The sequence below is a fragment of the Apis dorsata genome, unplaced genomic scaffold, assembly GCF_000469605.1.
Source record: "Apis dorsata unplaced genomic scaffold, Apis dorsata 1.3 scaffold_1085, whole genome shotgun sequence".
Classification (NCBI taxonomy): Eukaryota; Metazoa; Arthropoda; class Insecta; order Hymenoptera; family Apidae; genus Apis; species Apis dorsata.
In genome coordinates this window covers 345,637-358,960 of record NW_006264183.1, presented here as the reverse complement: position 1 = coordinate 358,960, position 13,324 = coordinate 345,637, and the positions used below count along the sequence as shown (strand labels likewise).

The 13,324-nt window shown below is 20.6% G+C and overlaps 5 protein-coding genes across 7 annotated transcripts in view; 4 read left to right on the top strand and 1 right to left on the bottom strand.

The window, feature by feature from the left end:
- LOC102677082 (calpain-7-like) overlaps window positions 1-1,067 on the bottom strand; it is a 4,673-nt gene extending 3,606 nt beyond the window's left edge. The window contains exons 1-3 of the mRNA XM_031514618.1: window positions 601-1,067; window positions 335-498; window positions 50-274 (exon numbers count right to left, since the gene is read on the bottom strand). Of these exons, the coding sequence (XP_031370478.1) occupies window positions 50-274; window positions 335-498; window positions 601-784 (573 nt within the window). The 5' untranslated portion in view covers window positions 785-1,067. The remainder of the gene's footprint in view (window positions 1-49; window positions 275-334; window positions 499-600) is intronic.
- Window positions 1,068-2,659: 1,592 nt separating this feature from the next.
- LOC102676841 (transcription initiation factor IIB) lies at window positions 2,660-4,974 on the top strand. Of its 2 annotated transcripts, XM_006624540.2 has the most exons (6): window positions 2,660-2,678; window positions 2,817-2,891; window positions 3,415-3,525; window positions 3,609-3,795; window positions 3,879-4,349; window positions 4,462-4,974. In XM_006624540.2, the coding sequence occupies exons 2-6, from the start codon at window positions 2,875-2,877 to the stop codon at window positions 4,621-4,623; spliced, it is 948 nt and encodes a 315-aa protein (XP_006624603.1). In that variant the 5' UTR covers window positions 2,660-2,678; window positions 2,817-2,874; the 3' UTR covers window positions 4,624-4,974. The 2 variants fall into 2 exon arrangements, with proteins under 2 accessions (XP_006624603.1, XP_006624602.1); XM_006624539.2 differs by lacking the exon at window positions 2,660-2,678 and having other exon boundaries at window positions 2,759-2,891; window positions 3,402-3,525.
- Window positions 4,975-5,932: 958 nt separating this feature from the next.
- Window positions 5,933-6,921, top strand: LOC102676703 (exocyst complex component 4). Its single transcript, XM_006624538.2, has 4 exons — window positions 5,933-6,085; window positions 6,187-6,348; window positions 6,495-6,664; window positions 6,739-6,921. Exons 1-4 carry the CDS (start codon window positions 6,029-6,031, stop codon window positions 6,824-6,826), a joined length of 477 nt encoding a protein of 158 aa, XP_006624601.1. The 5' UTR covers window positions 5,933-6,028; the 3' UTR covers window positions 6,827-6,921.
- A 397-nt stretch (window positions 6,922-7,318) lies between these two features.
- Window positions 7,319-9,581, top strand: LOC102676206 (probable cytosolic iron-sulfur protein assembly protein Ciao1). 2 transcript variants are annotated; one of them, XM_006624534.2, is made up of 3 exons: window positions 7,319-7,376; window positions 8,387-8,848; window positions 8,980-9,581. In XM_006624534.2, the coding sequence occupies exons 2-3, from the start codon at window positions 8,393-8,395 to the stop codon at window positions 9,526-9,528; spliced, it is 1,005 nt and encodes a 334-aa protein (XP_006624597.1). In that variant the 5' UTR covers window positions 7,319-7,376; window positions 8,387-8,392; the 3' UTR covers window positions 9,529-9,581. The 2 variants fall into 2 exon arrangements, with proteins under 2 accessions (XP_006624597.1, XP_006624598.1); XM_006624535.2 differs by lacking the exon at window positions 7,319-7,376 and adding an exon at window positions 7,490-7,645.
- An 83-nt stretch (window positions 9,582-9,664) lies between these two features.
- On the top strand, window positions 9,665-11,035 carry LOC102676444 (NIF3-like protein 1). Its single transcript, XM_006624536.2, has 4 exons — window positions 9,665-10,037; window positions 10,099-10,213; window positions 10,301-10,465; window positions 10,541-11,035. Exons 1-4 carry the CDS (start codon window positions 9,675-9,677, stop codon window positions 10,807-10,809), a joined length of 912 nt encoding a protein of 303 aa, XP_006624599.1. The 5' UTR covers window positions 9,665-9,674; the 3' UTR covers window positions 10,810-11,035.
- The last annotated feature ends 2,289 nt before the right edge of the window (window positions 11,036-13,324 follow it).

Sequence of the window (13,324 nt, the reverse complement as noted above, 5' to 3'; positions counted from 1 at the left end):
ATATATATATATATATATATATATTTTTTTATATTACAATAAAAAGAAAACTACCTGTATTACTAGAATTTATAGCAGATGTTGTTATAATTGTAGGTGATATTTTTTCTTCATCTTCATCCAGACTTGTTTCTGGTACAGAAGGTAATTTAGAAAGAGTTTTAAGAATATCATTATTATCTATAGATTTTAAACCTTTTAAAGATTCTGCCCTATCAAGAGCAAGTTTTATAAGATCTGTTAATTTAATCTTTGCTTCTGCATCAATAATTTTCTGTAAATATAATATTAACAAATTTTATAAATTTAAACAATAAAAAATGATATTATTTACCATATTAAGTCCAAGTTCAGCAGCATCTGTATATAATTTTATAGCAATATTCTTTAAACCAGCTTCATCTGCATCCTGTGCTTGATTCATAAGAAATTTAAATTTTTGTAATTTTGATTGATCTATAGATTGTGCTTTATGATGCTTCTGTTCTTCTTCATTAACTATATGTATTAATTTATATATTAATTTTTATTCATTTAACTTTAACTTTAAGTCTTTTTTAAGTTTTTGTATAATATCACAAAGTAATATGAAATACTCACTAAGGCTTTCTATAGTTGATATTCTTTCTCGATATTCAGAAAGTTTCTGAACATATATAGAATCTTGTAATTGTGAAAGATACTTTACAGCCATATTATAATAATATAAAGCTTGTTTATATTGATTTTTACCATCAAATTGTACTGCTTTTTTTGCTGCATTTTGTGCATCTTCCAACGTCATTTTTTTTTAATTTTATTACAATTAAAATATATTGCAATTTCTGATTTATATCTTATAAATAACTTAATTATATAAATTCATTTATATAATTAATTGTATCAATTAATTTTCATATGAAATTTTTTTACACAATCTTTTATCATTATTAAATATTACATTAATTATATTGATTTTATTTATTTAATGTATCAAATTTATAGTTCATATATGCATTTACATTAAATAATATATCATTTTCAAAATATATGATGCATATGTAACTTAACTATTATTTTATCTTCAATATAACATTGTAGGTTAAATGTCACAAAATAAATTTCTTGATTAAAGTTAAATATATTGATTATAAATTAATATAAACACTTCTATAAAATACGGATAAAAATTTTTTTTTTATTATGGGAAAAATTAATAATTAAAAATATATAATAAATTAAAAAAATTTAGTATATATATAGTATATATATTATAAAAAGATATTAAAATTTCTTAACTTTTTTTAATTTATAAATTTTGATATGCATAATCTAGAAATGATTATTTTTGATATTTAATTCTTGAAATCTAATAATTTAAAAATTATTTATATATAAAATTGAGAATTTTGAATAATTTTTGTAAATTAGATGATATTAAATTTTTATCCAATCAGATTGGATGATTAAAATACCAGTATGCGTCAAATTCAAATTAACTTTCAATAAAAAAATTCTATGATGCTATGTTGATTTTTTATTTCAACTAATTGGGTAATTAAGTATCGATATGCGCCAATTTCAAATTGCTTATCGGAAATAAAGAGTAATTATATATAATTTATATTTGTAGGTCAAATCATGTGCTTCCATAATATTTCTTTATTTAAAGGATTAAAAATTAAAATTCGATTTGACTCAAACTCAATAATTATAATGTAACTGGATAAAAAATAATATCACGAAAAAATATAAAGACAATATCATGATGACAATTTTATATATTATTTATAAAATTATTTATAATAATACATTTTTCATAGAATAAATAATTATAAATTATAATATTAATTATATCATATAAAATTCTGAAATTTAAATTTTATATTAAATTTAATAATATTTTTATTATTTACATGATAGAATAGAAATAATGTAATATAAAATTAAAATTCTTTTAAATTACTGTTTCGAAAATTAAAATGATTAATATTTATATTAAAATCTATAGAAAAATATATATTTCTATATATATATAGAAAAATAAAAAAGTGATAATGTATTATTTAAAAACTTATCATTTTTTAAATATTGTTATAAACATTTAAATTTTTATATATATTATCTTTCAATATCTTGTCTATATATAAATTTTTTTCAGTAACTTTTTCTATCAATTTTTGTTTCCTATATATATTTAATCATTTTCACTTTCACTAGAAATCATATTTTTTTTTCATTTGTATTAACTTATGATTTATAATTATCTATTTTAAAAGCTATAATTTTCTTTATAAAATATTTTAAATTTAATTTATATTAATATTTACTTGAACAAATTTAAATATTTTAAATATAAAAATCATAATCTTAAGTGTATTCAATATTTTCATAATCTTTCAATCATTTTTAACATTTATATCCATTTATTACAATTATAATACATATATATTTTTATAATATTTATATATAATTATTAAAGATGAAATATATATAATAATTTAGATTTATTTCTTTAAAAAAACATTAATTATACTCTGTTTTTATATTTACCGCAATGCTAAAATAGATTCCTGATATTAGTAAAGACGGTGCTGCCAAATTTAACAATCAGCCTGTACTTAAAGTAGACAGTGATTGTATCTAAATATTATCTTTAACATTATAAATAATCAAATATTTTTTTTTTAATTTAATATATATGATATTTATATTTAATTTTAATTTCTTTATCTTATTATTATTATATTATATAATTAATTTAACAGAATCAATTTTGAAAATAATTATTGTATGTTGTCCTTTATACTTCATATATACATGTATGAATATTACAGAGATATTAAGAATCTACATTGACTTACGCGGCAGAGTGGAAAAACACGAATCCAAAATATGGCAAGTTCGTCAAGGTAAATTTTGAGAAAATTTTATTTGTTTGATTGACATCGATAGCATTAATTACAATGTTTTACTTTATAGATTATTATTATTTAAAATTAAATTTAATTAATTTAAAATTATTATATTATGATTATGAAATTTGACAATATTATTTATTTATTCTCTATATATTCTTGATAAATTATATTTTAGAAATATATTATAATATATTATTATAATTATTCTATATAATATATTATATTATAATATATTATTCTATTTATTATATATTTTTATATAATTCATTTTTTAAAAGAATAATTGAATATTTCAGCATGTTTTACATTGTATATGGATATATTAAATAAAAATAAAACATTTTTATCTTTTAAATATTTTTTTTAATATAAGCAATTATAAATGAATGTCATTAATTATTATCTTTGTAATTATTAATATAAGTATAATAAAATAAATATATCAATAATATTTATATGTATATGCATGTATACATTAATATTTGGTACATATTTTCTTAGTTCTTTTTTGCAGACATGAAACAAACAAAGTTTGTTGTTATGCACATCCAGATGCACCTCTTATTGAAGATTATAGAGCTGGAGATCAAATTTGTTCAGAATGTGGATTAGTTGTAGGAGATAGGTAAATATATACATAACTTAAAAATAATATTTATTTAATAATATAAATTCAAATTAATTTTTTTTTTCTTTTATTATATATAGAGTAATAGATGTTGGTTCAGAATGGAGAACATTTAGCAATGAAAAAGCTGGAGTTGATCCATCACGTGTTGGTGGTCCAGAAAATCCTCTTCTTAATGGTTCAGATTTATCCACAATGATTGGCCCTGGAACTGGTGCAGCATCATTTGATGCTTTTGGTGCTTCAAAATACCAAAATAGACGTACAGTAAATATTATTATACTATATATTTATATGCTATGATATAATATGTTTTTTTTTTTTTTTCAGTTAATGAATTATTGTTTTAGATGAGCAGTTCTGACAGAGCATTAATCAATGCATTTCGTGAAATCAATGGAATGGCTGATCGTATTAATTTACCTAAAACTATTGTTGATAGAGCAAATAATTTATTTAAACAAGTACATGATGGTAAAAATCTAAAAGGACGTGCAAATGATGCAATTGCTTCTGCCTGTTTATATATTGCCTGTAGACAAGAAGGTGTACCTCGTACTTTTAAAGAAATTTGTGCAGTTAGCAAGATAAGTAAAAAGGAAATAGGAAGATGTTTTAAATTGATTCTAAAAGCACTTGAAACTAGCGTAGATCTCATCACCACAGGAGACTTTATGTCAAGATTTTGTTCTAATCTTGGACTTCCAAATATGGTACAAAGGGCTGCTACACATATTGCAAGAAAGGCTGTGGAAATTGATATTGTACCTGGAAGATCACCAATTTCGGTAGCTGCTGCTGCAATTTATATGGCATCACAAGTATGTAATATATATATATATATATATATTTATATAATATATTTTTTTTTATATTATATTTTTATAATCTTTACAAATTAAAAAATTTTTACAAATTTTATTTTTTGTTTAGGCATCAGAAGATAAACGATCACAAAAAGAAATTGGTGATATTGCTGGTGTAGCTGATGTTACAATTAGACAATCATATAAATTAATGTATCCTCATGCGGGAAAATTATTTCCAGAAGATTTCAGATTTGCAACACCTATTGATCAATTACCACAAATGTAAATTTAACATGAAGCTTTCATGTTAAATTGTATATTTTACCATGTTGAAACAATAGTTTCGTTTTTTAAATAATCATTTTTAAATAATTTAAAAACTTTATTTACAATATACATTCCTTAATGATCTTTAAAACATTGATCTATTTTAATTTATTATATTTTTTTTCTTGAATTTTGTTCTTATAAAGTTATATTGTCTAAAAATAATATCTACATAATTTACAATAATTTTTATAATCTATTTGATTGGATAATAAAACGTTTAATTCATCAATAAAATATTTATACTTTAATTTACATGTTTCAACATGTTAAAATTGAAAAAATTGATAAAATTGATAAAAAAATTTTTTAAAAATTAAAAAATTTTAAAACAAAAGATTTATGTTTGATACCAAAAAATATATTAATTCTGAAGCAAATTTTTTATAAGCAAATTTACAAATTAAGTTTATGTTGAACATTTTTATATTTAAATTTTGTTTAAATTGCAACAAAATAATTTTCTTTATATTTTATTTGCCATATAAAAATAATGGAAATTAAATATAATATACAATAAGCAATTTGAAAGTACCACACAATATAATTATATGATACATTCTGTGATACTTTTATTAAATATTGTAAGTCAAAAATTATTAACTAATAGATTCGACGAAATTAAAAATTCGTCAAAAGACAATAGCCTTTCTTACAGGAAATATGTGTATATATTTTATTTTCGACGTGAAATTTATATAAGATATTAAATAAGGATGTCTAAAAAAAATTTTTATTTTTAAAATTAAAAAATCACAATTTTATATATTTTGTAATTCATATAATTGGAATTACATACATCATTATTTATAATAGACATTAAAATTTTGAATATTAATGATCTTTTTTTTCATCACAAAATTCATTATTTTTATTTTGAAATATAAAATATATATATATATTAAGTTGTAATGTAACATTATATATCAATAAAGAGAATTGTTATAAGATGAATTGATTTATTAATATCTTTATTATTGCAAAACATGATTTATAAACATGAATTTATACTTATGTATATAATCTTCAAATAGCTATTTGTCACTTTGTTAGTTATCATGTGATCTAATATCATCCTGAAAACTTGTATTATATAACAAAACATATAATAATTAAATTTTATAATTAAATAATTATTATTTAATACTTTTACTTTTTAAAAATAAAAATTCTTTAAAAAATTTTATTTTTAAAATATTATGAATTTACGTAACTTAAAAATAATATAAAATAATATAACCTATGTAATATTTTAAATTTACATATATACATAATACAAATTTTATTTACAATTTTAGTTACAAAAAAAAGCTTAATTTAAAATTTGAAATTTTTAAAATTTTTATTAGTAAAAACTATTAAAAATGAATTCAATACCACCTATTAAACCTCCAAGAGGTATTAAACCAACTAAAGAAACAGTAAGTTTATTAATTTTTCATTTATTTAATTGTTATAATATTATAATTTTCTTAAAATTGTAGTTTTAATTCAATTTTGTTTTAATTATGTTTTTTTATAGAGTGGTTTATTGATTTCTGTAATTCGAGCATTATCAGCAAGTGAAACTAATGAACAACGAGAAATAGAAAAGGCTAAACTTGAAAAAGAATACAAAAAGAGTGATCAAAGACTTGATGAATTGGTATCATTACATGATCAGGATCTTACAGAAGTTATGCAAGTAAATATATAATTTATATATAATTTATAGTTTAATAATTTATAATAAAATTTATAATTTAAATATATAATTTAAGTTAATATATAATTTAAAATAATAATTATATATATGATATTGATAATATTTTTCATTATTTTCTAATATAGATATTTAGTGCTTTGTCAGAGAAAGTAACAGCATCTCGGGAAAAAATTCATGCTGTTAAGGAAAATTTGAATGCCTGCAAACAATTATTAAGATGTAAACGAGAAGAATTGTTAAATTTATGGCTTGAAGGTATTGAACATAAACATGTTCTGCATCTTTTAAAAGATGTGTAAGTATTTTAATTTAATTAAAAAAACACTAAAAAAATAACTTTTGATTGTTTTTTTTTTTTTAAATTTCTAGGACTCCTGATTCTTGCACCAAAATGTTACCTTTAACAGACACAGATACATTATCAGTATCTACATCATATAATATAATATCAGATTGATAATTATTATATTTATTTCTATATAATCATATAAATTAGTTATAATTTAATTATTTTATATTTATAAAAAACAAAATATAAAATTTAAATATAAATTATGGATTTATATTATATAAAATACTAGTTTTTATGCTTGATATAATATTTTTTTTATAACAATAATAAAAACATATATACAATTTTATAAATTTTAGAATTTTATATCTGCCTCCAAAAAATTGATTTAAAAGTTATTTGCTTAACTAATTTAACTAATAATTATTAAATTTTTAATATAAATGATAATGATCTATTTATTTCATAAATGATAATTAAAATTCTGGAGTATTTCTTATGATAATTTGTTTTAAACATGCATTAAAAATAACTATTTTAAACATCTAATCAGTCAGTGGTTCATGATCATGGTTACATCATGCACATAATATTTGAACTCATGTTTTTAATATTGCGTGCATATGTATATTATTAAGCTATAAAATACATGAAAATAATCTTGTTAATAATTCGTTCTTTTATATGCACTTAATAAATTTTCAAAACTTATATCGTAAGTATTTTTAATATTTAATTAAAATTCTGGAGTATTTTTTATGATAATTTGTTTTAAACGTGCATTAAAAATAACTATTTTAAACGTCTAATCAGTCAGGGTTTCATGATCATGGTTATATCATGCACATGATATTTGAACTTATTATGTTTTTAATATTGCGTGCATATGTATATTATTAAGCTATAAAGTACATGAAAGTAATAAATCTTGTTAATAATTCATTCTCTTATATGCAAATTTAATAAATTTTCAAAACTTATATCGTAAGTATATAGTTTTAATATATAATTTATTAGGTTATATCGAATATTTTTTTATCATTTTATCATAATAATTGTTAATTTACATATGATTCTTGAAATTTATGTCTGAAAAGTATTTTTTACACATTTAAATACTTTTTTAAATATTTAAATATAATAATATTTATAATCATTTACGATCTTTTTAATATTCATTATTCACATAAATATTTCTTCTCAATGTTCTCTAAAATATAATATAAAGCAGCCAAATTATATATATAAAATGTATCAATACATAATATTTCGTTTTTTACAAAATAAATTGTGCATATTTTAATATATATATTTAATATATAATATATATATATATTTTGAATTTCAGAATCATTATACATTTTTAGAAGATAAATTACAATTGGAATTTAATTTAAATTATATATTATGAACATAAACAATATAACAATAATATAAATAATATTAAAGAATGTGAACATAATAAATATTATTGAAAAAATTTGTAAAACTCGCTAATTTTTTTATTTTTTTGAAAAAAATTTCATTATTGCAAAATAAATTATAAAAAATATGCTTTTTTTAGAACTTATAAATTATCTTATAAATACAGAATAAATTATCAAAATACAGAATTGTCTTAACTAATTCAAGAAGATTAACTATTTTACCTCAATAATAATTATTTTTTACAACTTAACATATTCAGTTTAGTTAAGCTTGAAAAGCAAGCATTTATTGTTGCAGGTAAAAATGGGGACATTGGAATTAAAACAAACTTTGAGTGGTCATAGGGGAAGGGTATGGAATATTTGCTGGCATCCAAAGGGTAGTTATCTTGCATCTTGTGGTGAAGATAAAACAATTATAATATGGGGACCACAAGATCCTAAATGGGTTGTAAAAACTATTCTTATTGAGGGTCATACTAGAACTATTAGAGAAGTTGCATGGTCTCCTTGTGGAAATTATATAGCTTCTGCTAGTTTTGATGCAACAACTGCAATATGGGATAAAAAAACAGGACAATTTGAGTGTAATGCAACTTTAGAAGGACACGAGAATGAAGTGAAAAGTGTTAGTTGGTCTTGTAGTGGACATTTGTTAGCTACATGTAGTCGTGATAAATCTGTCTGGATATGGGAGGTTAATGATGATGAATATGAATGTGCTGCTGTTATTAATGCTCATACTCAAGATGTCAAGAAGGTAAGTAGATGTGTATATATATCACAGGTAATATATATTATAATATTATATATTATGTTAATTATTAAAATATATATTATAATGATATTTATAATAAAATTTTAATTATTAATATTTTTAAATTATTATAGGTAAGATGGCATCCTAATGAAGAAATTGTAGCATCTGCTAGTTATGATAATACAGTAAAAATATTCAAAGAAGATATAGTGGATAATGATTGGTCATGTGTAGCAACATTATCATCTCATACATCAACAGTTTGGAGTCTTGCATGGGATAAACAGAGTAATCGAATTGCAACTTGTAGTGATGATCAAACAGTGAAAATATGGCAAGAATATAAGCCTGGTAATGCACCAGGGATTATTACAACAAATAATGAGTCTGTTTGGAAATGTGTGTGTACAATAACTGGTTATCATACAAGGACAATTTATGACATTGATTGGTGTAAAATAACTGGTTTATTAGTGACTGCATGTGGTGATGACATTATTAGAATATTTAAAGAAGATAGTGATTCTGATCCTCATCAACCAACTTTTACAATGACTTGTTCTATGGATATTGCTCATACTCAAGATGTAAATTCTGTACAATGGAATCCCATTATTCCTGGACAACTTGCATCAGCTAGTGATGATGGTTTAGTGAAAATTTGGTTTTATAATGAATAATTGTTATTTTATATAATTGTATTCTTCAATAATAAACAATAATAAATTATTTATTTATTTTTCATTAAATTTTCCCATTTATTACAAACTAAATATTTATATTATATTTTAAAATTTACTTCTTTTCTTGTTTTAGGTTGTTCTAAATGTTTACGCAATTCAGTGGATTTAAAAAAAGTTATAAATTGATAATTTTCAATATTGCATTTAGATATAATAAAACATTTTGTACAATGACTGATATTCAGAATAATTCTACTGGGATTCCTTTAAATCAAGTTGTAAATATACTTAAAAATTTTGCAAATCTATCACTTGCAGATTCTTGGGATAATGTAGGATTGCTTATTGAACCTACAGAAAAAAAAATAATTTCACATATTCTTTTAACAAATGATTTAACTGAAAATGTAATGCAAGAAGCTTTAAATTTAAAAACAGATATGATTATTACTTATCATCCTTTAATATTTTCGCCTATGAAATCCATAACAAATTCTTCATGGAAGGTAATGAAAAATTTTTATTACATAAACATTTTAATTAAATTATTGAAACAAAAAATTTTAGGAAAAAATCGTTGCAAAATGTTTAGAACATAAAATAGCTGTGTATTCTCCGCATACTACATTTGATTCGATTAGAGGTGGTGTAAATGATTGGTTAGCTTCCACATTTGAAAATGGTAAATTTAAAAGATTTTTTTTTTAATTTTGATGATATTGATTGTATTGGTTATATTTAATTTTTCATTTTTAATATTATATATAAGTGCTCAAAAATAGTATACCTATAAAAGCAAATGTGAATAATAGTGATTATGGTTTCGGACGACTATGTACTTTAAAGAATAAAATTTCTATCGATGAAGCTGTCCAACGAGTGAAAGAATATACTAATTTGAAACATATTAGATTAGCTCGTGCATTCCAAACAGGTATCGAATTTTTTTTTATTTTTCTTATTTTTTTTTAAATTTAAAATATTATAATATCATATTTTTAATTTTTAGATGGTCTAATTAAAACTGTTGCTGTTTGTGCTGGATCAGGAGCATCTGTTTTAAAAAATATATCCGCCGATTTGTATCTTACAGGAGAAATGTTGCACCATGATGTTCTTGATGCAATACATAAAGGAACTAGTGTAATTCTAACAAATCATTCTGATTCTGAACGTGGTTTTCTGAAAACATTTGCATTTACCTTAAGTAATATGTTGAACAAATCTGTATTGGTACAAGTATCTGAAAATGATACTGATCCTCTGAAAATCGTGTAAAATATTAAAAAAAAAAAAATTGAGCTGAAAAAAACTGATGTAAACATTAAGATGGATATATATATATTACATATGATAAAATTTTATTATTAATATTATAAATTATCAGCTCTATTTAGAGATTGACAATCTTTTATTTTAATCTGATGAAGTTAGAGAGATATCAGGAAGGATAAGTACATAAACAAATCATATATTGCAATTCAACAAAAGTTATTTACAGCAATAACAGAAGTTATGTTTAAATTTTTATATATAACACTTAAATTACTTTTACAATTTATCTCTGAACATGTGTAACTATTATATAGAATCCTTTAATTTGATTATCGAAATAATTTTTTTCACATATTGCATCATTCACTCGTTTTGTATAATTTTATAATCTTATTTGCATTCATTCAAATATTCACACATTGGTTATGAAGAAAAACTTGATTTTAACAATATTACGTATGCTTATAATCGATGCTTATTAAAAATTTATAACTAAATAAAATATAACAGTTGTTATACTGGTCCAATTAGAATGATTTTAATTTTGGGTCCGCGTATCCAATCTTTTTTCTTTTTCTCAACATTGTCTTTATAATTCGTTTAATAATACATGAAAAATAGTTACACATAGTAAAATTCCATTTTTAATTATATTCTCTTTTATAATTCAACAAAGATAAATTTATAATTCTAAAACCTGATCTCTCATTTTTATTTTATTATTACGATGCATTGTGTCCATATGTATACACCAATGACAAAATGCGTTAATACATATGATGAACACGTTATAAATTGAAATTTTCTATATCATAAATGGTGTGAAAGTATACCCTGAGGTCGGATGCCCAAAAAATATCAATCGTGTTATGCCGTTTATTAAGAATATTTACAGAATCGACAATGTAAAATTTAAAACTGAATAGATCCGAATTATTTGATTATTAGATTAATATTATTTTTTGTTCCTAATCGATTAGTATTTTTAGTTTTATGTTTTGAGTTTAATATTTTTTATACTGCGATGACAGATTAATTTTTCGTCAATGTCGTTGCAATTTCATAAAATTCGACATAAATGGGCAATACGACGATTTCGCAATCATAATTCAATATTTTTATATTTTACTAGAATTATATGATTATATGTATTCTATCATTAGAAACATATACATATAATCTGTCAGATCATACAATGTCGTGATCATAATGAAATTATAAAAACTTGTTTCTCTACATGTCTTAACTAATCTAAATCGGGATCATATTCTTATTAAAGATACTGTTCAATTTCTTTTTTTTTTTTTTTTTTTTTTTTGGAAACTTTCTACAATAAATATTATTTTTTTATTATTTTTAAAAAATATTAATTTGAATTCAAGCGAAATCTACTAAATTTATAGATTTTAATCTTCGATCAATATATCAATCGAATTTCATTCAATATATCGATAATTACCATATCTCACGTTAATCGTGATTAATTAAACAGTAATTCTAATATGAACATAACCCGATACTCTTTTGAATCTTCATAGAAAATCGTATTTGCATGTAGATATTAGTATAATTAAAAAATAAAAGAACAATTCCTATATTTTTTTTTAAATAAATATTACTCTTTTTTTTATTACTGTCTTTTTTAACGTAAAAAGCTTTTTATTCTCACTCAAAGTTATGATTCGTTGAACATCTAGAACGAATTCAAAGATAATCCAGATTTATTTTGTACCTACAATCCGGATTCTCAATTTACACAGTTGAAGGCTATTTTCATGCTTTTTTTTCTATCCTTTGTCATTTCGTAAATCAAATTTTTTTTGATAACTCTGCATATTTTACAAAAAACGTAGCCTATCATAGATACATATAATATTCAAATAAATGTATTTTTTTATAATGATTAAAAGTCTTAATCGCATTTCAACAATAATTCGTACATTTTCTTTGGCAAATATAATGTATTGTCTTATAACCGTAATTATCAAATAAAATATTTTATTTAGTATTAAACGGTTCATTCTGTGAATTATTATATCATCGACAGTACTTTTCATTTCTTAATTTTTTTTTTACGATATAGGATATCTTAGAATTGGAAGATAAATAAAATATTTAATTTGTTATTAATAGAATTAATATTTATTATTATATATAGCATTGTTTCAAATAAAAGAAAAAGAAATTATTAGTTATAAATAAAATTATAAATTAATAATTGAAAATTATAAATCAGAATTTAAGATTTTAAAATTTTTTTTTAAAATATTATTTATTGATTTTGATTACTAAAAAAGATTAGTTAAAATATAAATAATCTATAAAATATAAATAATATATCAGTTTAAGTTCTATGTATATATGTATGTATATATTGATTTCAAAATAATATAAATTTAAAATAATTCCAAAATCAATATTATATCAATTTCATATTAACGTTAGATTATTCAATTTTATAATTTTACGATGCTCATCAAATATTAAAACAAACAACATTTTTATTTATTTAATAATT